Source organism: Natrix helvetica (genome assembly GCF_964273705.1).
Source record: "Natrix helvetica genome assembly, chromosome: 11".
In the NCBI taxonomy this organism is placed as follows: domain Eukaryota; kingdom Metazoa; phylum Chordata; class Lepidosauria; order Squamata; family Natricidae; genus Natrix; species Natrix helvetica.
In genome coordinates, this window is record NC_138562.1 from 4,366,898 (window position 1) to 4,393,754 (window position 26,857).

The 26,857-nt window shown below is 41.7% G+C and overlaps 1 protein-coding gene across 1 annotated transcript in view; it reads left to right on the plus strand.

Moving 5' to 3' along the window:
* Positions 1-2,516: 2,516 nt before the first annotated feature.
* Positions 2,517-26,857, plus strand: part of ATRX (ATRX chromatin remodeler) — an 87,610-nt gene continuing 63,269 nt past the window's right edge. The window contains exons 1-7 of the mRNA XM_081964191.1: positions 2,517-2,678; positions 9,595-9,707; positions 14,156-14,211; positions 18,095-18,147; positions 19,060-19,184; positions 23,082-23,201; positions 26,332-26,441. Coding sequence (XP_081820317.1) covers positions 2,659-2,678; positions 9,595-9,707; positions 14,156-14,211; positions 18,095-18,147; positions 19,060-19,184; positions 23,082-23,201; positions 26,332-26,441 — 597 coding nt within the window. The 5' untranslated portion in view covers positions 2,517-2,658. The remainder of the gene's footprint in view (positions 2,679-9,594; positions 9,708-14,155; positions 14,212-18,094; positions 18,148-19,059; positions 19,185-23,081; positions 23,202-26,331; positions 26,442-26,857) is intronic.

Here is a 26,857-nt window from a genome sequence, read left to right on the forward strand (position 1 = left end):
CGCCACTTTTTGTCATAAATGCAGGCAACATAGCAACCGGGAAATATGTCGGCTCCGTCTCCCCTTCCTTTAAATCTACCCAGAGCCATGTTGGGGTCAGATGGCCTCAACATTTATTTATATTTAATTAACTAAATAATTAATTTCCCCTCTTGCTGTCTAAAACCTGATGTAGAAAATCAAATCCTGAGCTCAACAGTGCTTTTGAAGAGGCAACTGGATTTTCTTGTTTCTCTTTGAAGACATTTCACTTCTCATCAGTGGTGGGTTCTGTGTCGACCACACATGCACACATACTTATCGTCCGTAACGTGCCGCGACGCTCCAGCTGCTTGGCGGAGTGTCGCGTAGGTGCCATATGCTCCATGTGCGTGCGCAGAAGCCCCAAAGAGCTCAAATATCGGTAAGCTATTATATGGATGGGTGGGCGGGCGGGCCCTCCAGAGCACCGTACCGGAACGGTACCTGGTGCTCCGGGCAGACACTGGTACGCCTGTACCGGGGTGTACTGGTCGTAACCCACCACTACTGCTCATCCCAGAAGCTTCTTCAGCTCTGACAGGATAGTGGGGAATGGAAGGATTTATATTCCTTGGAGGCAGCTGGTCATTTGCATTCTTAGAGGTTTGCCTGTGTCCTCAGGGTCACCTGAGTGGTGCAAATGGTTCCTGTAGTCTGCAATTATTCTGGAAACCCGTTCATACTCCCACATCAGATTTCAAGAAAAATTGCAGACTATAGGAACTATTTGTACCACTCAAGTGATGCTGAGGACACAGGCAAACCTCCAAGTGGCCTCAATGACCCTCTAAAACTCTTTCTCAACCTTGGCAACTTGAAGATGCCTGGACTTCAACTCCCAGAATTCCCCAGCCAGCTGGCTGGGGAATTCTGGGAGTTGAAGTCCAGACATCTTCAAGTTGCCAAGGTTGAGAAACACTGCTCTAAAAGAATGTAAATGACCGCTGTCTGCAAGGAGTATAAATCATTCCATTCCCCGTGATCCAGTCAGAGCTGAAGAAGCTTCTTGGATGAGAAGTGAAACGCCTTCAAAGAAAAACAAGAAAGTCCACTTGTCTCTTGAAAAAAGCACCTTTGGGACAACCATGACCTGGATGACTGAGAATCTCTACAGACATTCCTGAACACACGTTTTAAAACCTAGTCCAATGAAACAATTTGTTACAATAATATTGCAATTGACTGTTTCTAAGAAAAAAGCTATTATTGCCAAGGAAACAATACTGATTTGCCTAAGAAAATGACCAGGAATTGGCTAGATGTTAGCTGGGTGATGTATATTTTTCCTTCAAAATACCTTCGTCATCTTGATATAAGTATTTTGAATATCATTCATTTTTGTTTTACTTTGGCCCATTGTTACATATCTTTTGGCTCTTGAATATGTTGCACTAAACTAAGAACCATAATTGTCAGATTACAATAGTTGTAATTATCAACTATGGTGACACAGAAATAAAGGCTATATGATATTTTTGACTATGTTGACCATTCAGCTTTATAAACCTCAGTTTAGAGATTAATGACAGAATTTTGGTTTTGTTAAATTATTATTTAGCATATGATGAGAACCTGACAGAAGAGAAGTAAGTATATACACACAATCCCCCCAGTTACATACAAACATTCTACAGAGGTACGGCAGAGGCTGTATGACTGGCTGTCCAATTCAGTCCAGATATAGCGAGGCAGATCAAAACCAGGTGATTTGGTAGAGGGATCACTATTGTCACAAGAAGGTACCTTGAGTTGGAGGAGATCTTGTAGGTCATCTAGTCCAACCCTCTCACCCAAGCAGACCCTACACCATTTTTGTCAGAGGGCAGTCTCCAGTCTCCAGTCTCTTCTTGAAAACTTCCAGTGATGAAGCTCCCACAACTTCGAGAGACAAGATGGTTAGTGATGGTAGAATGTTTTCTCAACAGTAAATATGTTAAATGCAGAAGTCATATAATGTGTTTTAAAATAAGGGAGAAGTCATATAATGTGTTTTAAAATAAGTGAGAAGAACTGATGCATTAAGCCAGGGGACCCCAAACTCGGCAACTTTAAGACTTGTGGACTTCAAATCCCAGAATTCTCCAGCCAGCTGGAGAATTCTGGGAGTTGAAGTCCACAAGTCTTAAAGTTGCCAAGTTTGAAGACCTGCATTAAGCTCTTGTCAAACCAGGTGTGCAACACACAGTCAGTCTGTGGCAGGTGTAACGTCAAAACTACTCTTGCAAAGTTTTTGCCTTTTACATTGGGGCAGACGGCCGGAGAGCGCTCGCCCCCCCCCCCGCAATCCTATCTCCCTTTCAAGTGACGTCATGCGGCGTGACAACAGCCGACGACAGCCGCCGTAGCAGCCAATCGGAAGCGGTAGAGAAGATCGATGACGCCAACCGCCCTAGTAACAGCGCCGACGTGATCTGCCCAATCGAAAAAAAGATGCCAGCCCTCGAGAGCCAATGACAGGACGCGGAGTGAAAAAGGGGAGGCGGGGGAGGGGAGGGACCTTCCCTCCTCTTTTCGCCAACAAGATGGCGGCGGTGGCGACGGTGGTGGGGTCGGTGGCGCCAACGGCTTTGTTTCTTGTCAGCGCTTGAAACTGGCCGCCCACCCCCCGGCCCGGCCGCGAGGGACAACGACGGAGACATGACCGCGGAGCCCGTGAGGTAGGCGGCAGGAGCGGCAGCCGGCTCCGCGTGCTTTAACGATGAGGCCGATCAGCCGGCTGAGGGGCGGAGAAAGGCGGCGGCGGCGGGAAAAACCCCAACGCCGCTACTCTCGCCGCTCGCCTTCCTAAGCGCCGGAGTCTCCTTTCCGCCGGCTGTGGCGCGAATACCACGCTGCGGGTTATCAGGCTGGAGTTAGGGTTGGGGGGGGGGGCTGGCCCTCGCCCCCCCACCTAGCGCGGGCTTCCTGCCTCTGCGCATGCCCAGTGGGGGTGGGACAGGCCTGCCTGTGCTCGTGGGCGCCCCCTGGCGGGCCCCCGCACTTGCCCTCCCCGCTTGGGGGCGTGGTCTCTGCCGCCTTCCCCCCCCCCCCCGGCCTCGTTCGGCGGGGTCGATGGTGGCAGTAGCCCGCGGTGACCGGGAAGGATGGAGCGCTGCACAGGTGCGCTGTTACCTGCCCACCTTTGGGGGATTTAGGGAAGGGGCTTTCCGCTCTCCTCCTCCTCCCGGTGCGTTTGCGGCGGCTTCGGAGCGTAATCACGGCGCTTCGTGTCTTCTAGCGGAGGCTTCCGGTATAGAGATGGAGGATTGCGGGGCCCTTCAAAGGAAGGATGGAATCGGGCCCCAACGCCTCGGTGGCCGTGGCTGTTTGTGGGTTCGTCCTTTGGATAAACAGAGTCAGTTTTAGTTGTGGCTTCGTGTGTAGTCCGTAGATCCATCCCGGGGTCAAAATTCAGAAAATAGTGGTTTGGTTGGCTGCAAACTACACCGGTGTTTTGTCAACCTTGGCCGCTTCAGGACGTGTGAAACCACAACTCCCAGGATTCTGTGGATTGAACTCCGCCCATCTTCAAGCCTCCAAATCTGAGAAACTCTGCATTAGACTGTTGTGTGAACGTAGTCAAGTTGTTAGTTACAAGGTTAAATTAAGTGTCTCGGTATTTCTTAGCAGCAAGGATTATTTTGTGCTTCTTCAAGGACAGGATTCACTCTTCGTTAATTCATATATTGTTGATTCAGGATGTATGAAATCTCCAGTTGTGGTTTGCAGATCATAGTTTATGACCCCGTGAACCATTTGTGTTTACACAACCATGGTTAAGCAGACCATGGATAATGATTGCTCTGCCTTAATTGCTTTAGCTCTTGGTCTGAATTTGAATATTATACTGCTCCCCTAATCATATTTTAATTTGCCTTTTTCTGCTAATCAAGTTGGTGAGTTCTTATTTTATACTATCAACAGTTTTTCTTTTCTACTATCCTTTTTGTACAAACTTTTCCTTTTTGATGACACTAGAATATTTCTTCAAATGTTTTATTTGGTAATCATACATTTGACAAAATGATCTTTGTATAGGAGAATCTCATGGTAATGAGCAGAACCACTAGTTGTCTTTCATCAGCAGGATTTAAAGTCATTAAAAAGTAAGGGAGTAAGCATTATGCAAAAGAAGGAATATCATACAAATTGCCTGAGTGATTAAGGAGCTGTGGAAGGGCCTTGATTCCTGAATGTTTTGGTTAACAATAAGATGTTTTTGAAAGATCATAAAGTTGGAAGCTAATATTTTGTACACGTAACCCAATCTTTTACTTAGTACAGGAATGCTAATTAGAGCATCCTTAACAGATGCATATCCACCTTCATCTGAAAATATCCAGCAGAGAAAGCTTGCTACTTCACTGCTTAATTCTTTTTAGAAAGCCTTCCCTAAAATTCAAATATCTTCCTCTATCTTGAGAAAAATATTCCCTGACTTGCGGAAGATGACATTTCTTCTGACTGCTATCACTTTAGGTATTTGAAAAATGGTAAGATGTGAGCCTTCAGAATTTCCCCCCAAGCATAAGCAGAATTTATTTAATCATTTCTCATGACAGATTTCAATCCCCGATAAATCTGATTACTTTCCTTTGGAACTGCATTATTTTTAGTGAATATTTCTTAAATTGTAGCTCCAAAAACTGGACATTGTATTTCTGACAGGATCTGATCAAGATAGAATATAATGGAACATTTTTCTTTTGACCTGAAAGCTATAATTATGCTAATGCAACCTAAACTTGCATTTACCCTTTTAGTATCCATGTTGCATTGCTGATTCATGTTTAGTTTGGACAACTTCAGGATTTTTTTTCATCTATACTATTACCAAGCTTTGTTTTCTTCACTTTATATCATTGTATTTTGTATGTTGGTAAGAACTTTGCATTTGCATCTCAAAATTCATTTTGTTTTCTGTCTATGTTATTAAAACAATTTTGAATATTGCTTCTGTCTTGTAAAGTACTGTTTCATCCAGTTTTGTATCATGTAAAAATTTAGTAAAACATTCCCTCCATTGGGATCATTATTGAAAATGTGGTAGAGTGCTGGACGTTGTAGACTTTGTGGCATCTGACTTAATACCTCCCTCAAATTTGATGAGCCGTTAATGAGGATTCTTTTAATAGTCTTTTGAAGTTCTATGTAAATTCCTCTAACAGATATATCTTATTTAGAGGAATATCATAGAGTTAATTTTTAAAATATATATATTGATATATTATGTTTACATCATTTTTACTGAAAAAGTTGTCTAATCAAAAAGACTTGTTCTTGACAAATACATGCTGATTTCTAATAATCATTTGTGTTTTTGAGATGCCTACAAATCACTATATCATTTGCTCTAAATTTTTCAAAGCAACATTAAACTGCATAGTTTGCTATTCTCTAAAAGTTCAGAACTTTTCTGACAGATTGTTATCATCTTATGTGAATATGGAACAGTTTGCAAATTAGTGAAATGGTTCTTTATCTATACAATTAGTATAAAGTTTTAGAAATAATGTGTTCAGGCAACATGTTTAGAAGCTAAGTAGCCCGATTAAGGAAAATATATTGGACTATATTTTTCTTGTAACCTATATAGTTATTTAAATAAGGAATCAAGCTTGTTAAATGTTAAGTGTGTCTGAGACCAGAGCTGCCATTGTTCAACTTAGTCATATGATAGAGTTGAAGTATACACTACTATACAACACTAGGATACATATAGTCCTCAACTTAAAACCACAGTTGAGTCCAAAATTTGATCTCGATTATACAACTGCTTTTATGATCGTCACTAAGTGCAAACCTATTTTATCAATGGATATTGTTTGTTTCATTCAGCTCTCGAAAGTTAGCCATTATGCATATACCCACATATACACACATATATGACACAGAGAAACAACAGTCTCGTTTGGTCTAGTATACATGTGCATGGCATGAAAAATGAATCCGGTGAGTTTACCAGATGGTGGCACAAATAACAAAACTGTTACAGAATCTGGTAGTCCTGCTAGAAATACTTCGAAACCTCCTCCCAGAGAGGAGCAACGTAAACAGACTGTGAAGTGGGTATGTGGGGTCTCTAACAATGCTTCAAGTTCTAAGCACATAGTGCTTATAAGCAGTATCCTGAATAACAGGAATTGAGCTTCCTATAATCATTTTGGTTGCCCTTACCACTCTCTGTATGGACTTTCCAGTGGTGGGTTGCAGGCGGTATGCCCCGGTAAAGGCGTACCGGTGCCTGCCCAGAGCACCAGGTACCGGTACGGTGCTTCGGAGGGCCCGCTTGTCCACCTGAGCTCCTTACCTGTATTTGAGCTCTTAGGTGCTTCCGCACATGGAGCGCATAGCACCTGTGCAACACTCTGCCGAGCAGCTGGAGTATCACAGAGGCATCGCAAAAGGTAAGGACGTGTGCGCACGTGCTGCACACATTCATGTGGTGGACGCCGGGCCACGTTGCACCGTACCGGTTGCAATGGGATCCGGAACCCGCCACTTGCACTTCCTATCTGAGGCACTGCATCTACCAAACCAAACAATAATGCAGTTTATTAAATGCTCTCAATTGTGCCTCTGTAAAAAGTGGCCAGGACAGAAGGAGAGAGATATGCTGTCCTCATCCAATGCAGGAAATGCAGAAGCTGCTTTGCATCCTTCAGTAAAGATAACCAAGATAATTGGATTGTTAGTTATCTGCTCCCCCAGATACTTAATACTGTTCTGGCCACAACCTGGAAACAGGAAGTAGCCACATCATGAACATCTCCTGGCCCATCAGTCCCAACATTCCCTGTGGTTCACGGAGGAAATCAGGATGCCTGAAAGGGCCAAAAAGATGGCTTGAGTGCTGTTGGGCGGGGGGGGGGGGGGAAACAGAACAAATCTGAGCAAATACAGACTATAGAATGTAAAATAGTAGAGTTGGAAGAGATCACGGAGGTGTTCTGGTCCAACTCCCTATTCGAGCAGGAGACCCCATGCAATTTCAGATAAATGGTTGTCTCTTTTTTAAAAGTCTTTTTGAAAACCTTCAGTGATAAGAGCATCCACAACTTTTGAAGGCAAACTGTCCCATTGATTGCTCTTATTGGGAAATTTCTCCTTAGTTGCTCCTCTCCTTGACTAGTTTCCATCCATTGTTTCTTGTCTTTCTTTTTGATGCTTTGGAAAATAGTTTGATCCACTGGTCTTTGTAGGAGCCCCTTAAATACTGGAGCAGTGCTATCATGTCACTCCTATTTTTCTTTTCCTTAGACTAGAAAATTTCTGCAACCCTTTTTCGCATATGTTTTAGCCTCCAGCCCGGTAATCATTCTTGTTGTTCTTCTCTAACTCTTTCCAGAGTCTCAACATCTTTTTTATATTGTGACCAGAACTGGATGCAGTATTTCAAGTGTGGTCTTACTAAGGCTTTGTAAACAGGTTAGAGCTGTTACTAAGGCCAACATTGTGGTGGGAAGAGCAGCAAAATACCATTATTTCTCTGCACTTATTGCACCTGCAAAGCGTTGCCTATTGGCCTTGTTCAAAGTTACCTGCTCCCTCGAGAAGGAGGGTTCGGAGGATCACCTTCAGGGCTGAACTGAGGAGTTTGTGAAATATCTGACAGATGAAATTGCTCTGATTCACTCTCCAGTCCAAGTGTGGAGCAAATCCATCAGAGATGTCCAGGCTACGGACTTGCCCTGTTATCTGGGAGCAGTTTAATCTGAGGAAATGGAGGAGGTCCTTGGGGTTGTTAGCACAACCACTTATTAGATCCTTGTCACTCCTGGTTAGTGAAAGCTTCCAAGATGGTCTGCAGTGATTAATATTATATGCTTTAAGTAGGCTGTGATCACTCCTTAAGAAAAGATCTTTAGATCTCACTGTACTTTTTAGGGAAGGTGATGGAGAAAGTAGTTGCTTTGCAGCTCCAGAGGGTCCTGGATGGTACAGATTATCTAGACCCCTTTCAGTCAGGTTTCAGCCTGGTTATGGGACAGAAAGAGCATTGGTCACACTTCTGGATGACCTGGTAAGAGTGGGATGGTGTACTACATCCATCTTCTCTCTCCCTGACCTCTCGGCTTTCAGTGCCATCGGCCATGGTATCCTTTTGGAGTGGTTTCGGGGTTTGGGACTGGGTGGGGCAGTGTTGCACTTGTTTGGTTCCTTTCTCCACAGTTGGGAGTGAGAGATCCAGCTTACGGCTGCTCCTTTGTCTGCAGGATTTCTCTCCCTTCCTTTTTAACGTCTTCATGAAGCCATTGAGTGAGATCTTCCAACTCCATGGGATGAGATATGCTGACAAGACACAGCTTTCCATCTCTATCCCTTATGATCCAAGGGATGCTAGGGCAGCCCTTTTGGGGTGCATGGAGACCGCAGGGCCTGAATTGAGGACAGCAGGGTTCAGGTGAACCCAAATAAGACAAATAACTTTGGATACGGGGAGCTTCATACTCTTTACTTCTGGATGGGGTGACCCTACCCCAGAGGTTCTCCTAGATTCACAATTCCTGCTCAAAGAGCAGCTGGCAGTTGTGAATAGAAGAGCCTTTGCACAATTTTGGATGTGCATCAACTGTGCCGTTTTCTTGATTGTGAGACTCTGCACTCAGTCACTCATGCCTTGGTCATCTCCTGTTTGGATTATTGCGACATGCTCTTCATAGGGCTACCCTTGAAGAGTATTTGGAAGTTGACATTAGTCCAGCTGTGTTCTTCTGTATTCTCTGATGCCAGATTTTTGGTTTTATGGCTCTTGTTGTTGTCATTAACTGCTCAGTATTGGGTTCAAGATGGGTCACCATACAAATTGTTTACATAAGTAATTATTTAAACAAATTGTTTAAATAAAACCAATATGTAAATGAAGCCTTAAGTGCCTGATTAAATATGTAGATGTCAACAGATAGAGGTGCATAAATGATCATTTCTACTAGGAAAATAGAAAACATTGTTAGCTTGGAAACCTTGAGGGTTCTGAATTTAAAATAAAACATTCCTTAGATAAGGACAAGCATTTTATTTTGCATCTCCTACCATAGAGAATGGTAACTCACATGCAAGCCCTAATTTCTCACTTTGCTTACTAAGAAGTGTGTAAAATAAGTGGTGTGATAATTCATGCTAAATGTTATTTGTTGATTGTTGTATAAAAATATGTGCCAATAGAGTAATTTTGCAGTCTGGACATTTTTTAACATTTATTTTAAAAAGTCATTACCTTGGCTAAAGTTAAATGTAACAAATAACTATTTTGTAGATTCAGTAACAGGTAATTTTTAATGTCATCTGTCACCTCATTGATTGTATTTCTGGGATCATGGACTGAATAATATGGGAACAAAAGCTTATTTTAAGTTTCCATTGTTTCTTGGTAGTATAATAGAGAATAAATTTCGTTTTCCATAACATGGAATATTCTAAACTTCCAAAAGAACATTTTGAATGGGACTATTTTTTCCCCATTCTCTGAACAGCCCATTCTCCCCCCCCCTATTTTATACATATCAGATTTGCTTGTTGATTGAGATACAGAGCTCTTGCTTCATTCTGTAATGCCAAAAGGGATATATTCATTGGTTCGTCTTTTTTTAACAGTGAAAGCAAATTGAATACATTGGTGCAGAAACTTCATGACTTCTTGGCTCACTCATCAGAAGAATCGGAGGATGCAAATTCTCCTCCAAGATTATCTATGAACAAAAATATAGGTAAAATTCATCATGCTAAAGCTGTTATGATTTGCAGTTTTTAAAAGATGTATTTTCTGACATCACACAGAATTGTGTAGCTAGGAAATAGTTACAGTATGACATAGTTATTGCTGTCTTGTTTTAATAAATATAATAAATGTATAACTGAAAGAACAATTTATAATATTATTTGGGAAAGAGGAAATGTTTCTGACTAATATTATTGGTATTTCCATTGTTTCTTATATTTGAATTTCATAATGGGTTGCATTGTTTTTCTACCAATTTTATTATTACCGTGTTTCCCCAAAAATACGACAGGGTCTTATTTTCTTTTGCCCCACAAAATATGGCCTTGGGCTTATTATCAGGGAGGGCTTATTGTTTTGGGGTTGCTTGGCAGCTGCTCCCTTGCGAGCGGACTCCTGAAGAGCCGGGCACAGCCTCAAGGGCGAAGCAGCCATGAGGTAACCACCGCCTGGCAAATCCTCTCTCCAGCCGGGCAAAGCGCCATTCACTGACCTAGGGGGTACCACTAAGGCGCCAAGCCACGTGGCAATCTGCCCACCCCCCAGCTCCTGAGGCTTGGCACATTCGGGATACCTCCTAGGTCATTGCATGGAGCGCTGCCCGGCTGGAGAGGGGGGTTGCGCGAGCGCCTGTTCTGCCCCCAGCCTCACCAAGCCCTTGCGCAGCTCTCCTAGGGCACCATCGCCACCTGCTGCCGCCACCACACTCCGGGCATAACTTCCGAACTCCAAAACTTGGCTGCTGAGTTTTCCAGCATCGGCCGCTCTAGGAGTGTTCTCTATGCTGGGCCGGCTGCCGGACAGAGAGTCTTCTGGACAGAGAGTCTTCCGGACAGAAAGTTTTCAAGCAGCCAACCCACCATAGAGAGCACTCCTAGAGCGGCCGATGCTGGAAGACTCAGCAACCGAGTTTTGGAGTTTGGAAGTTATGCTCGGAGCGTGGCAGCGGTGGCGGCTGGCGGCAGTGGCTGGCGGCTGGTGGCGGTGGTGCCCTGGGAGAACTGCGCAAGGGCTTGGTGAGATTGGGGACGGAACAGGCAATCGCGCAAGCCCCCTCCAGCCGGGCAGAGCTCCATGCACTGACCTAGGGGGTATCCTGAATGTGCCAAACCGCGGGAACTGGGGGGCGAGCAGAATGCCACGTGGCTTGGCGCCTTAGTGATACCCTCTAGGTCAGTGAATGGCGCTTTGCCCGGCTGGAGAGGGGATTTGCCGGGTGGCTACTTGTGAGCGTGGTCACCTCATGGCTGCTTCGCCCTTGAGGCTGTGCCCGGCTCTTCGGGAGCCCACTCGCTAGGGAGCAACTGCCCGGCAACCCCACCCTCCGGCCAGGCAGAATGCCACTCCCCAACCTATCGGTATCCCGAAGGCGACAAGCAACGTGAGCGCCTTTCCCCCCGGCTCCCGCAGCTTGGCGCCTTCGGGATACCGCTAGGTTGGTGAGCGTTGCTCTGCCTGGACGGAGGGGGGGTTGTCCAGGGGGTTTATTTTCGGGGGTGAGCTTATATTTTTGCCCATGCGAAAAATGTGGCAAAGTGTTAGATTTGGGACAGGTCGTATTTTCGGGGAAACACGGTTTTATAATACCTTTGCCTGAAAATAAGACCTCCCCAGAAAATAAACCCAATCAGGCTTTTGGGTGCATGTGCTAAAATTAGCCCTCCCCCAAAATTTAAATGCATACGCAGCCGGTCCCCACCATTTACTGGGGGGCGGGGGCGGGGGACATGCCCCATGTGCCCCATATGCATCTGTTATCCATGTGGAACAGTCTCGTGGAGGCTGCTCCTGCAAACCCTAGCTACTCCGCCCCTTCTCTCACTGGTGGCCGCAGAAAGAGTGGCAGGCCAAGCAATGCCACAGCTGGCAACAGTGTGCCAGAAACAGAGGCAGAACTTCTGGCCCTCTCTGGATCAGCTGATCCACAGGCCATGGGCTGAAGTTAAGGGACCTCCTGCATCTCAAAAATAATAAGAACTGGCCGAAAATAAGGTCAAGCACTTATTTTGGGGGTCAAAAGAAAACAAGACTCTGTCTTATTTTCGGGGAAACACGGTATAACTATTATTATGTCAATTTCTTCTTTCTTTTTTGTTTACTTTATTATTACTTTTATTTCTATGCAGCAGAAATATAAAATTTTGGAAGCTTCTATAGAAAGTACAAACATCTATAGTAAAAAAAATACATAAATACACACACACACATAACCATTTCACACTCTGTAGCAGTGGGCTTTTTAAAAATCTCAACAACTTTGTTGATATGGATCTAAATATGGGTTACTTCCATATGGGAATTGGTTTCTCAAGGCCACACTGAATATGCAATGTATTTAATTTTCTTTTTAAAAATATAGCAACTATATAAAAAAGAAGGTGACACAGAAATTGAAACATTTTTGTTTCATACTAGCAAGAAATGTATTGTGGCGCCTAGATCAGCCAAAATTTTGGATCATATTGTAACAAAATGTAATCATGTTGGTTGTGCTTGGTGAGTTTCTTGCAGACATTTCATTACCAAACTAGGTAACATAATCAGCGCTAGAAGGGAGCAGGGTTATAGTTTTTACAGTCTTTACACTGTATGTTGTAGATGACTCCTGTTTTTTCTGGGGCTGCTGGATCTTTCAGTTTATTTAGGCTGTTTTGGAGAGGTTTAGTTGGTTTGTGTGCTATGGTTGATGCCATGTAATAGAGTAAATAGAGTAAGTGGTATAGCCAACGAAGTGAGGAGAGCCCATGGCTTAGAGGTTAATGCACCTGTCTAATATGCAGGTAGCTCAGGTTCGAATCCCAGAAAGACTATGGCTAGCTGAAAAGAGCTAAATAGCTTGGCATAACTCTACAACCTCCCCAGCCCAGGGCATTTTTAATTGTAATTTTAGTTTTTAAGGGTTAATTTCACTGGGGTTTTAACTTTTTAAGTATTGTAACTTATTTATTTATTCTTACCTCCTCTATACGCTATATAATACCTTTGTACGTCGCCCCGAGTCCCTGTGGGGAGAGGGGGCGACTAATAAGTTCAAGTAATAAATAAATAAATAAATAAATAAATAAATAAATAGATCTATACTAGTCTCCCTTTATTTCTTTGTCGGTAAAATATAAATTTAACATGTAATAGAGTGTTGGTGGTTTTCGATGTATGAGATTCTTTTCAAAGCTTGTGTTGGCTGAGCTATGCAAGGCACTTTTTGATAAAGTTGGGTATCCGTTTTGTTGGAAGAACCAGCAGCCCCAGATGAAAATATAGGAGCCATCTACAACATAATAGTGTAAGAACTGTAACAGATATTATTGTAGGACAAAGAGGCAGACGACTAGTCGAGTGCATCCATGAACACCAACTCGCAGACAGAAGACATAAAACCACACATAGACAGACTTGACTATAGTTTCAGCTGGGAAACTGTGAGCATTCTAGATCAGTGGCCCATAACTGTTTGGGCACCAGGGACCCGTTCCATGGAGAAAGGTTTTTCCGTGGACCAGGGTTTTTTGTTTTTTTTGCGTGCTGCCTGTAACTTGCTTGTTTGTGCAGACTGGTTGCTGGCATTCTGTGGACTGCTGCCGGTCCAGAGACTGGGGGTTGGAAACCCCTATCCTAGGTCAAGCCAAGTCCAAAAACTCCAGAAAATTCCTGGAGAATTGACTCTGAGACAGATTGACCATCAACAGGTACATTGTGATAAGCATCATCTATACCATGGGTGTCAAACTCAGTTGCATCATGTGACATATGATGTTTTTAGCCTTTGCAGAGCCCGAGTGGGTGTGGCCTATGCATCATGCAGCCGGCCCACACGATCTATACCATTCAAAAGAGACAATCAAAAAGCCCAAGAGGAAATGAAAAAACACCTCCTCATTAGCAATCAACACCTGTATGACTAGAGATTAACACTCACCCAACAATCTAAGAAATAAATATAACCATAACCAAGGAACTACCAACGGAGACAAACATGCTAACAGTAAACAACAGCCTAATCAAGAAACTACCAAGAACACACCCACAAGCCACTAGTAAATAAAAATAAGGACAAACCCCACTCCTTTCTAGCACACATGGTGTTACCTAGTTTGCTAATGAAATGTCTTCAAGAAAGCTCAGAGAGAACCAAGACCCCTACAGTTCAACTCTTGAGTTACAAATATTTTCTCCTATTGGTAATGATGTTGTTTTACATTTTGATTCCCTGCTCTCCCCCCCCCCCCCCAAACCACCTAGTGGGGTGTTAGATGATGGATAGTAGAAGTCTGGTGTTTCTTGCCCTTACCTCTTCTGCAAGGCTTTATACATTGATCCCCCCTCCCCCATCAATATGGTGTAATAGTGAATAGCCTCATAAATATAAGGTCATTTGAATATTTTGAACAATTCTAATTTTTTAAAAGTTGGTCTGACATGTTTGTATGTTTCTTGTAGATAGTGACAGTATGCCTGGAAATATTCCAGCCTCAGTGGAAAATAACAAGGAAGAGGTAAGAATAGAAAATAGTAATTATATTGATATAATAATACATTGGAAATTATTTGATAGTTCAGCTTTCAGATTACCTTTATTAGATATGTGCAAATTGCTCGGAATTTGAGTTGTTTTGAATCTTTTAAGTTTTAAACACTCCATTCCAAGTACCAGACAGCTCAACTTATGCAAAATAGACTTTTGTCCATTTTTGTTTTAGGCATGAAAGACTTCTGAATGATTGAAGTGGGACATTTCAAATGTTAAACATTGTGCATCCCTATTTATTACTATGGAAATATGAAAAGTTGCACCTTCAGTTTTCAGGTTCACTTGATAGCCTTGAAAAGTTTAGGGAGGGATTGTTATTGTAAGATGTCCAAAGCAATTCTTCTGAATCATTTTTGAAGTACTCTAACATGTATACCAGAGTCCCTTTCCAATCAAGCTGTTTTTGAACTGATGACTTTGTGGACACAATCATGTACTTGTTTGGCACCAGTATGGACATGGTTTGCCATTTTCCTGTTCAGAATTGTTTTTTCCAACTTCCCAATCTAGTCTAGTTGCCCTCACATACCAGCTAGGCTTGATTCTGCTTAGCTTCCAACTCCAGAAAAAGAAGTGTCCCTTCTTTGTTTGTGTGCTTGCATTTCTCTTTCTCTCCCTGCGATGTCTTGTCTCTCCAAATCTTCCCAAGAAAGCAGGACTCTTGAAACTGAGGTTGTTCCAAAAGGAGCTTTCATTGAAAGGTTTGTGATAACAAGAGATCTAGGCAGGATCTAAAATCTTCCCATTTTAAAAAAACAGCAATTTAAAGCAGTGCAAACAAAACTCCTCCCACAATACAGCAATGCAATGTATTATTCATATTAACAATGTGTTAAAATATATTGTGAATTTCAATTTTTAAGGATTAGAAATTCTGGGGCGTTGGAGATACACTCCCGGGATCGATTGAATACTGTTAATATTTGGATTGATTAGTTGTTGTTGTTAGTTGCGAAGCTGTCTCTGACCCATCGCAACCCCATGGACAACGTTCCTCCAGGCCTTCCTGTCCTCTGCCATCCCCCGGAGTCCATTCAAACTCACATCTACTGCTTTGGTGACTCCATCCAGCCACCTCATTCTCTCTCGTCCCCTTCTTCTTTTGCCCTCAATCTTTCCCAGCATTAGGCTCTTCTCCAGTGAATGTTTAGTAGTTTTGGATGGAGCGTGGTGGAAAAATGAGTAATTTTTAAAATATTACATACAAGACAGGAGATAATAAACAATGGTAAAATGTTATGGGGAAAATAGAGAAATAGAAATAGAAATAAGAGAGGAACAATAATATACATATTTTAATACATGTAATAATGGGAGGGAGGTTTAGAAATTGAATGGCGATGGTATTAGATATGTTTAAATAACATGAAACAATGAAGGTGAAGTGTAATAACTGTAACAACATTAAGTTTATCTGTACTAAATGTATGGCACCCAGATGTCACCCTGTTCACGCATTGATATGTATAAGCAATATAAAATAAAAAACTTGACATTAAAAAAAAGAAACAGAAGCTTCATATAGAGATCTCTCCAATCCTCTCCCCTCCCACCAGAATGCCAGCATCCCAATAGAAATATATGGGATCTGACTCACTATCTACATATTTATATTTCTACATTCTAAATATCTATCTCTCTATATATTTAAATACAACTACGTCAGTGATGGTTCCGGATCCCAGTGCAACGGTTACGGTGCAACGGGGCCCGGCATCCACCACATGAACGCGTGCAGTATGTGTGCACATGCGCGTAGGGTGCGCATCCATCCTTACCTCCTGCGATGCTCCAGCTGCTCAGCGGAGTGTTGCACAGGCGCCGTACACTCCGTGTGTGGAAGCGCCAAAGAGCTCAAATACAGGTAAGGAGGGGGGTGGGTCCTCCGGAGCACCGTACCGGAACGGTACCCGGTGCTCCCGGCAGGCACCGGTATGCCCGTCCCAGGACGTACCAGTCATAACCCACCACTGAACTATGTGAATAAACTTGCAAGGATAGCAAAGCTTATTTTTCCTGTTTTTCCTAGTATTTTTCTTTTCCAGAGGAGCAATTCAGAGCCAGTACATTTGTGACCAAGGCAGTGAATGAGAAGCTACTTTCAAATAAGAGGCTTTCTAGGGAATACTGACTGGATTATACAACACAAGATATTAACTTCAGATATTAAATTAACAGATTTTCTTAGTCCACACAGTCCAAGTGACTAATGAAACAGGTCAGGTTTCTGTAACACATTGAGCCGCAAAAAACCCTCTTAACTGGGCTAAGCATGTTGTGGGCATGCATTTTCCGTATATTTCAACTGATTTGACTAAACTGTGACTTGGTGTCACAGAAGTGACAGTATGGCTCGGTCAGATTCATTATTGAGCATTCTCTAGGTGTGATGGAATACAAATTTTTTTACCCCACTATTATCTGGGGATGAAGCCAGCTTTGTATTGTATTTATTTTAAAATTTCTATTCAACCTTTAAATCAGGAGCTCAAGGAAGTATATGTAATCTTCCTTCCTCCTATTTTATTGCTACCATAAAAACTCTGTGAGGTAAGGTGAGTTGAGAGAGAGTAATAATATAATAATATAATAATATAATAATATAATAATATAATAATATAATAATATAATAATATAATAATATAATAATATAATAATATAATAATATAATAATATAATAATATAATAATATAATAATATAATAATATAATAATATAATAATATAATAATATAATAATATAATAATATAATAATATAATAATATAATAATATAATATTTAATGCTTCTAGAGTGAACAAGACAGCGGGTGGACTGCAACCTCAGTCTTCCCACTTGGATTCCAATACCTTAACTATACTACAATGCTGTATAATGTTCAGGAAGACTGTCTCTTTGAGATCTGCCCCACCTACGCTGGCAGAACAAAAGCGTTGCCTTCTAGTTTTATACTTCATGTACATGCAGTACATATTTCCAAGGACTAAGAATGTGTCTGGGTCTTGAACACTCTGTCTTGATAGGCGTAGTGTGCAGAGACATTCAAGGGAGTCATAACAGCAATTAGGCACTCCCCTAATTTGAACCCACAAACACATTTATTGTGGGTTCACGGTACGGCAGCTCTTCAGCCACTGGATGTGTGAAACTGTTCTAGCTGAACGTGGATATAAGTGCTACATGTACTCCTTATGTCTACCCTTTCAGTAACCATTTGAAATCGTGATGGTGCTGAAAGAGGGGTGCTTAGAACTCTCAGTGGTGTCTGTGGCAGTACCTTGCAGGCCCGAGATCACCCTTTGTGGCTTTCCCTGCCAGCTTCTTCTGATAAGCAGAAACAGCGGTGATGCTCAACTGCCTGGGGTTTGCCTAAAGACAGCCACAGGGACTGCTGCACCTGCCATCCTAAGTTGGTGTGATCACATGACATTGAGGCTAGTGACCAAGATCCCATCCAGTTGAGGACTGTTAATATTTGGTTTGTTGATCTATTCTGGTGAGAGAGATTTATTTTGACACAGAATTCTTTTTCTTTGTAACTGAAAGTAGCTTGATTGTTTTCAATAATTTCACCCACGGATTTTGCTTATTATATACAGTGATTCTACAATAACATCCAGCATACAAATTAGACACATTTATTTATTATTTATAAATATTTTTGCCTGTTCTTTGCCTTTCCAAGTTATTTTAACGCATCCAGTAATTGAAGCATACCTTTATGTAGTAATGAATTAATATATTTGTAGCTGAACTTTTTATGATGTCTTAAGGGTTGAAATACACACACACACAGAGGAATAATGCTATTTTCATTTTGTATAAGAGGTTTGCATTTTTTCACATATAGGGTAGTAGCTCTTCTGAAAGATCCAAATCATTAGGATCATCGCGCTCCAAAAGGTTAGTTGGTGTGTTTTTAAATTTTTAATTTGCCTGTTTCTCTGAATCAGGAAATTGACTTTTAAGAATTGATAATTATGCTTAGAGGTAATTTAACAGAAATATTATGGGGCACTTGATGGAGTATATTTTCTTGCACTTTTAAAAATAATTCATAATATTAATTTACCCATTGAATACAAATATTCTCAGAACTAAAATCCAGTTGCACAGAATTGACTGCATCCAGTTTTGGTCATCACATTAGAAAAAAGATTTTGAGACTTTGGAAAAAGTGCAAAGAAGAACAACTAAGATGATTAAAGGCCTGGAGACTAAAATATGTGAAAAACGGTTGCAGGAACTGAATATGGCTAGTCTAGAGAAAAGGACTGGGGGGACATGATAGAAGCATTCCAGTATTTGAGGGGCTGCTACAAAGAGGAGGGTGTCAACTTATTTTCCAAAGCACCAGAAGTCAAGATAAGAAACAATGGATAAAAACTAATCAAGGAGAGAAGCAGCCTGGAATTAAGGAGAAACTTCCTAACAGTGAGAACAATTAACCAGTGGAACAGCTTGCCCCTCAGAAGATGTGGGTGCTTCATCACTGGAAGTTTTTAACAAGAGACTGGACAATCACTTGTCTGAAATAGTATAGGGTCTCCTGGTTGAGCAGGGGGCTGGACTAGAAGACCTCCAAGATCCCTTCCAGCGCTATTCTGATTGATTGACTATGTGGAATTATATATTATCAACTATAATTATTTTAGTTGATTTTTAAAATTCTTCATAAACTGTGTTAGATTCTTTGCATAAAGATATAATTTGAGGCTATAATGTTGTGCAAAATTGGAATTTTTTAAAAGATCTGTAATTTTGTTAAATATGTACACGTGACATAATGAATATTTGTCTTTGCTGCTCATTCAGAAAACCCACAGTTGTAACAAAATATGTTGGCTCAGATGAAGAACAAACTTTAGATGAAACCATTCCTCAAGATATTTCAAATGAAAACTCGGAAAATGAAGTTGATATGAAAAGTTTGCCAAAAGGTAATTCATCTGTTAGTTTAGAAGTACTGTCAATAGTAGAATATTTTCTTTAGTCACTGAATAAACTTCTCTATTCTTTCTTGTCTCCTCCATTTTGAAAATGCTGATGCTGCTGATAAAAATAATGGATTCTTGTTCAAGTAGCAGCAGTTGATTTCAGGAGATAAAAAATGGGGATAAAGAGTTCATTAATTTAAATGTATATTACAAATGTTACATACATTAAAGTTTTGGAGCAATTAAAAGAATATATTTCTAACATCTCACTTTTTAAAAATGACCCAATTAAGCAAGTGGGATTAAGTCAGTGCTTCTCAATTATTTTCTGTCATGCCCCCCCTAGGAAGAAGAAAACATTTCGCCCCCCCCGCGCGACTGTAAATAGTCTAATTTGTCTATAAAATTGTTATAAGTACACCTCTGCTTAACATAGCACACCGGTCTTTCCTCGACTCCCACCGTAGTCACATGCTTTCTTTCCTCTTTCCCTCTTACTTGTCTATCCTTCCTTCCACCCTCCCTTCCTCCTTCCCTTCCTTCCTGCCTCCCTTCCAGTTCCCTCCTTCCTCTTTCCCCCTGCCTGCCTGCCTTCTTTCCTCTTTCCCTATCCTCCTATCCTTCCTTTCTCCCTCCCTCCTTCCCTGCCTCCCTTCCAGTTCCATTCTTCCCTCCTTCCTTCTGCCTCCTTCCTGCCTGCTTGCCTTCTTTCCTCTTTCCCTCTTGCTTGTCTATCCTTCCTTCCACCCTCCCTTCCTCCTTCCCTTCCTTCCTGCCTCCCTTCCAGTTCCCTCCTTCCTCTTTCCCCCTGCCTGCCTGCCTTCTTTCCTCTTTCCCTATCCTCCTATCCTTCCTTTCTCCCTCCCTCCTTCCCTGCCTCCCTTCCAGTTCCATTCTTCCCTCCTTCCTTCTGCCTCCTTCCTGCCTGCTTGCCTTCTTTCCTCTTTCCCTCTTGCTTGTCTATCCTTACTCCCTCCTCCCTTTCTTCCCTCCCTCCCTGCCAGCAGCTCCTCCAGCATCCCAGCTGGAAGCAGCAGCACAACAGTCGCCGTTACCAGGGGCGAAGGGGTGGGGGTGGCAAGATCGGGCGACCGCCGCCCCTTTGTCCCTTCCCCAACAGCGGCTGTTGCGCTTCCGCTTCCAGACGGAATGTTGGCGGTGGAGCAGCTGGCGGGGAGGCGAGCTACCTGCATAAAGACGCCGCCGAGGGCATGGCAGAATATATCCCGGCTTGAAGTGGCAGCGCTGGGGACTGCTCAGAGACTCATCAGAGCCGCGGGCTGGAGCTGTGCAAAAAGTCTGCTTGGGCTGGGGGGGGAGGGAGGGAAGCCTGGGACAGCCATGCTTCCCTCCCTCCCACCCCCGCCCGAGCAGGCTTCTTGCACAGATCCAGCCCGCGGCTCTGATGAGTCTCTGAGCAGTCCCCAGCGCTGCCACTTCAAGCCGGGATATATTATGCCTCGCCCACGCCGCCGCCGTTGCACCCAGATGGAAAGGGAGCCTTCGTGCCCCCCTTTACGGAGCCTCGCGCCCCCCCAGGGGGGCGCGCCCCACTATTTGAGAACCGCTGGATTAAGTAATCAAGAGTGATTGGATGTTTCAGGTGTGGGGCGCAGCGGAGTTGGATGAAGGCTCCAGGCCTGTGGGGATCTAATTGGGGGTGGCGGGATGGAGTGAGACAAGCGAGGCCTTTCAGCATCTGTAACTTCAGACTGAGACATCAGTAGCTTTGTGTGTGTGGTGGGGGGGAGGGATTCTGCTGTCACTTTGAATGGTCGCTAAACAATTAATTGTAAATTGAAGTCTACCTATACCAGAGGTCTCCAACCTTTCCGGCTTTGTGGACAGGCGGGGGAGGGGGAGAGGGGATGGTGCCACAATAGCCGCTTGTGCAAGTGGGGATATGTGCACTCTTCCGCTGCTACCTTCTGTCACCTGGTTCCACACAGCTCACAGCCTGGGAGTGGGCCATGTCCCGTAAGTTGGGGATCCCTGACCTATACTCCTGCCATTTATTTTTCCCACAACAATAGCCTATGAGGGAGGTTGGCCTGAGGGAAAGTAACTGGCTAGAAATTATCAGAATAGCAAACAAATTGAAGGCACATCATTGATAAATTGAAAGAGAATCTTGTCAGACCTGCAAATTGGAACTTTGAGGAATCTCTTGCCTAGGATTTTTATTTTATTTTGGACACTATTTGGAACCCTTACAAATTTGCTATTTTGGAAGCTAAAGCTAAAGAATTTTAATTAGATAAATCAAGTACCTCTATTAGAGAGATAATGCATAGATAATCCATATGTAGAAATCATTAAATAGTACATCTGTATAGGAAAAAAATGGTTTAGTGGGAGAGTTTAATAGTGGGAACATGTAGCTTATATTCAGTTAGTTAATTGAATACTATTGAAAAAGGAATTTAAAATACCTTTAAAAAAGTGATTGGTATAATTTCTTTAGTATAATCTATCACGTAAGCATCCTTTTCAAGCACCCACTGTACTCGCATTGAAAATCAGAGTTAATATCTCTCTCTTTACTCTGATCATTCCACTCCACTCCACTCCTGGTGGGGGATTGATGTATTCTTATTAAATAGGGTTTGTTACTTGGAACCCTCACATAATACCCAGGTGTTTTGAAGGCAGCAGCAAAAGTTTTATTGATAGCCTTAGCTTACAGAAACTGGTGTATTGTGTGTGTATTTGTATAGGTAACATTATAAGTTTTCCTCTTTTATATATGTACTGTTAATGCATGTATTAATAGTGTGCTGTCTTTTTAAATTTTGTCACTTGGTCTATGGACCAGATATAAATAAATGATAATATAACTGTAATGTTGGTATAGTCCCTTCGGGGAGAGGGGGCGGTCTAGAAATCTAATAAATAATAATACTGAAGTATAGAAACACTGGATGTTGCAGATAATGTGTAATGTATATTCCACTATATTTGAGTTATTATCACGTTTATTAATGAACTATATAACCCATATATTAATGTCAGGATTTTGTCACAAATATATAATGCTAATCATTATCTAATACCATGATATGGTGATACTATTTGTGACCTGCTTTGGGATGAATGTACATATACGAAAGATGAAGTAAGTGAAACTCATTCAAAGCAGAAAAAGGCAGAAAGGTTAGGAATATTTCAGCTTTTGCTATCATATTATCATACACTGTTAATAATTAGATATTATTCCCAGATAATAGATGAGACATTGGCACCCCATAAAAATACCAGGAGAATTGAAAAAGTCTGCCAAAGTAGGATTGGCAAAGCCTTCTTTCAAAGATTTTTTAAAAAACTCTTTGGAATTATAGTGCTTTAGAGTCATCACTGTCAGCCTCTGCTTCGCTATTTGCTTTTGGCTGCCATTGAAACGGGGAGGCGGGGCTTGGTATTTGGGAGGGGAAGTTTTAGTACAGGAGAGATTGTAAAAAGGGAGTTTTGTTCTCACCTACTGCGCATGCTGGAGACTAGTGCTTGGAGTCGGTCAAGGCCAACCGTCCTGCATACCAACCTGATGATGCTCCTTGAAGATGGAACTCACATGACACCTAAGGGATTTGCAGATTGGACACTGAGATGAGGGTTACGGGGGGGGGAGGGTTTGGTCACATATTGATATGTATGATTTCGCATGCTTTTGCCTCAGCCCTTGCTTTGCTTAGCTGCTATCTTTTCATAACCAGTAAATGTACTCTTTAATTCTGCAAAATGGAGTTAAGTGGTTTCTTTCTTGGTTGCTGAGGGAGGCCGGCTTGACACATCACAAAGGTTAATCCTCAGAGCCCAATAACTGTATGAATACATGATTAAATTTGAACGTTGGAGTTTTGCTTTCATAAATTTTATTGTAATTTTTAACTATGATTTTCTTAGGAACTATTGTTGTACAACCAGAGCCAGTACTTAATGAAGACAAAGATGACTTTAAAGGACCTGAATTTAGGAACAGAAATTCTTCTAAACTAAAACCGGAAGCTCAGAAGAAGCGAGGAGGTAATGCATTCTGAATTACGTTAAATTCTATCTTTAAAATGTTCCACATTAGTCATTACTTAGTGCGTATTGTAAGTTGGTTTTCAGTGCCTTCTGATTTCCTAATAGGCAAGATAGGTTAATAAGAATTGAGTAGCTGTGCTGCTGACTGGCACTTGGGAGTTAGGACAGGCAACCTGATACCCCAGCGATATAAGTCCAGTTCCTCCAAACTAACTCGAGTTAAAAGAAATTCTGTCTCTGTCCACCTTTGTGATACATCGTCTCCCATTTTGCATCATTTTAAAACCCAAAAGAAATCTTATAAGATCACTTAAAGCAGTGGTTCTCAACCTTCCCAATGCCGCGACCCTTTAATACAGTTCCTCATGTTGTGGTGAGCCCCAACCATAAAATTCTTTTCGTTGCTACTTCATAACGGTAATTTTGCTACTGTTATGAATCGTAATGTAAATATCTGATATGCAGGATGTGTTTTCATTATTACAAATTGAACATAATCTAAGCATAGTGCTTAATCTGCCGATCTTGGTTTGGGAGAAGATCAGCCAGGTTGGGATTTTCCAGGATAAAACGACCTCCCTGCCTGCCTCCAGCAGCAGTTTGTCTTTACATGAGTTTCACTTTATTAATTTTACTTTTTTTTACATTCCGTCCCCCCCCCCTGTTTTCTTTTTTCTTTCTTTCTTTCTTTTTTTCTTTCTTTTTTTCTTTCTTTCTTTCTTTCTTTCTTTCTTTCTTTCTTTCTTTCTTTCTTTCTCTTTCCATTCCTCCCTCCCTTTTCTTCTTTCTTTCCATTCTTCCCTCCCTCCCTTTTCTTTATTTCTTTCTTTTCATTCCTCCCTCCTTTTCTTCTTTCTTTCCATTCCTCCCTCCCTCCCTTTTCTTCTTTCTTTCTTTCTTTCTTTCTTTCTTTCTTTCCATTCCTCCCTCCCTTTCCTTTCTTTCTTTCCATTCCTCCCCCTTTTCTTCTTTTTCTTTTTTTCTTTCTTTTTCTTTTTCTTTCTTTCTTTCTTTCTTTCTTTCTTTCTTTCTCTTTCTTTCCTTCCATTCCTCCCTCCTTTCTTTCTTTCTTTCTTTCTTTCTTTCTTTCTTTCTTTCTCTCTCTCTCTCTCTCTCTCTCTCTCTCTCTTTCTTTCTTTCTTTCTTTCTTTCTTTCTTTCTTTCGAATCGTTACAACCAGGCGTGGGAATGCATAGTGGTTAATTCGTGCGAGCAATCGATTTAAAACAGATTAAGAAGTTGCCCTTTAAATGGGATTTTTAACAGAGGCTTAAAATACATCGAACTGTGCTTCCATCCCGAGTGGAATTCCTTGGGATGGAAGGAATGGGTGGGCGGGGGCTGCCCTCCCCTCCGAACTCTCCTGCTAGCCCTTCCCGGGGCCAAAAAGCCTCTGAGCTCAGTTTAGCCTGCAGGACAGGACCGGGGGTGGCAAAGGCAGCGGCCCAAGGCAGCTTGAATATACCTGCCTGGACAAGAGCCCATCACGCCGGCTGAAGCGAGTGGCTTGACTGCCCCGCTGGTCTTATGCTCTTTGGGCACCTTCGAGCCCCTGTGCAGGCAGCTGGGCTGAAGCGGTACCGCTGACCGTGCTCGCTTCAGACGTCTGTCAGAGCCAAGACTGATCTGCCACCCTGAAGAACCCGTCAGTGTCTCGGCCTTTCCCTAGCGTGGAGACCAGACGGGGTGGCGTCTGGGTTGCGCCCGGAGCCGGGAGGAGGCTGCTTCACCACCCGGCGTTCTTCATGCACCTGCCGCTTCAGGACGCGCTCCTGAGTATGGCGAGGCCGGTGGAGGTGGATGGTCTTAGGTGACCCCTGTGAAAGGGTCGTTTGACTCCCAAAGTGGTCGTGACCCACAGGTTGAGAACCGCTGACTTAAAGAGTCATATCAAATTGGAAAGGTATTACATATATTTGTGAATATTGATACAAGTTAAAACTAAAAGATATTATGTGCATATATGAATCATTATACAATATATAGAATAGCAATGTATGAAAGAAATAAAAATTGAAATATCCACTATGTAAATATGAGTGATACCAATACTGGAATGCTGTAAAGAGTGTAAATGTGATGTAAATGTTGAAATATGTTTAATAAAAAAATTAAAAAAAAAAGAAATCTCAGTGTGCAGAAACTTAGGGTATCAGGTGTTGGTTAAAAAAAGCTATCAAGAAAAGAGAAATATTTTATCAGCTGCTTAATGAATGTTAGGGTGCTAATTGCTGTTAACAAGTGTGTATTGTCTGATGTTTCTTATTCACGCCATAGAGAAGATTTTAATGGTGTGCAAAATGTTTCTTGGAGAAGCAGTTCCTGTATATCTGATGTACAATACAAATTGAGCATAGTTGCTCACTAATTGTTTGCTCTTCCCACTTAAAGGAAGAACCAACTGCCACAAATCTTTGTTATTGTCTTATAATGTAAGCTCTGTGTGCGTGTAGAATTTGCAACGTGCGAAAGTTGTGAATGGACTTGATGAATTAGAAATGTTTTTTGAATTACAAAACTAATTGTGAGACTGATGCACAATTCCCATGCAAATGTAAATCAGGCAAATCAGCAGACCTATACGTAGGCTTGAAAATTCGATAAATAAATATTAATTATTTTGAAAATGTGAAATACACTCTTATTTAGAAGTTGAAACTTATTTTTGTTCAGTTTGGGATCTTTCTTAAAAGCTTGCTAATCCTGTTGTCTTTATAAGTCATATGGCATTTATATATAACAAATTGTAACACTTGTCCTTTCATTATTTATATTAATTATAAATTATAATTTAAAGATATATAGTTGATGTCTACTTAGAAATGCTTATTCATATTATGATACTAAATTACAAATGGAAGCTAATAATTTCTATTTTGTAAAACTTTATTTGTTTAATAGTATTTTTCTACAATACTTGTAATGACACCCCCCATTCAGTGTCAAATTATGCCATTGACGTGAAGAATCTCTTTTCAAATTATACTGGATAAAATGTGCTAAAATAATATTTTACGGAAAAAATGAAGAGCATCTAACACATTATCTCTCTCTCTCTCTCTTCCCACCCCCCTCTCCTTCCTTCTCCTTCCCTCCCCCCCTCCTCCGGGGTCTGTCTCTCTGGTAGAGGAAGGACTTCATGGAATTGTTAGCTGTACGGCTTGTGGTCAGCAGGTGAATCATTTTCAAAAAGATTCTATCTACAGACATCCAACATTGAAAGTTCTTATATGTAAGGTATATATATATTTATATTTATATATTATCTTTCTATCTCTCTCTGCACTGACATTCTCATGAATACCAATAGACTGAAGATAAATCTATTGAAAATCCACCTTGTTTGTGTATGCACTCATGCCCTTATTTTTGTCTTCTGCGATCTAAAAAAATATCGTCTCTTTAAACTTGTCTCATAAAAGTATGGATTTTGAAATAAGACAAAAATACTTTTGAAACAAGAAAATATCAATAGTTAATGCAGTATCTAGGCAGTTACTGAAGTTCTTTCCATCTCTGGTCAAAAGAGACCTAATGCATCCAGAAAGGGAGAGCGCATTGTCATTGTTTTGAAAATGTTTTAGCCATGTTTCTCCTACAGAAATCAGGAACATTGCTTTTATTTCTTTTTTGGGGGGGGAGGGGCGGGGCAT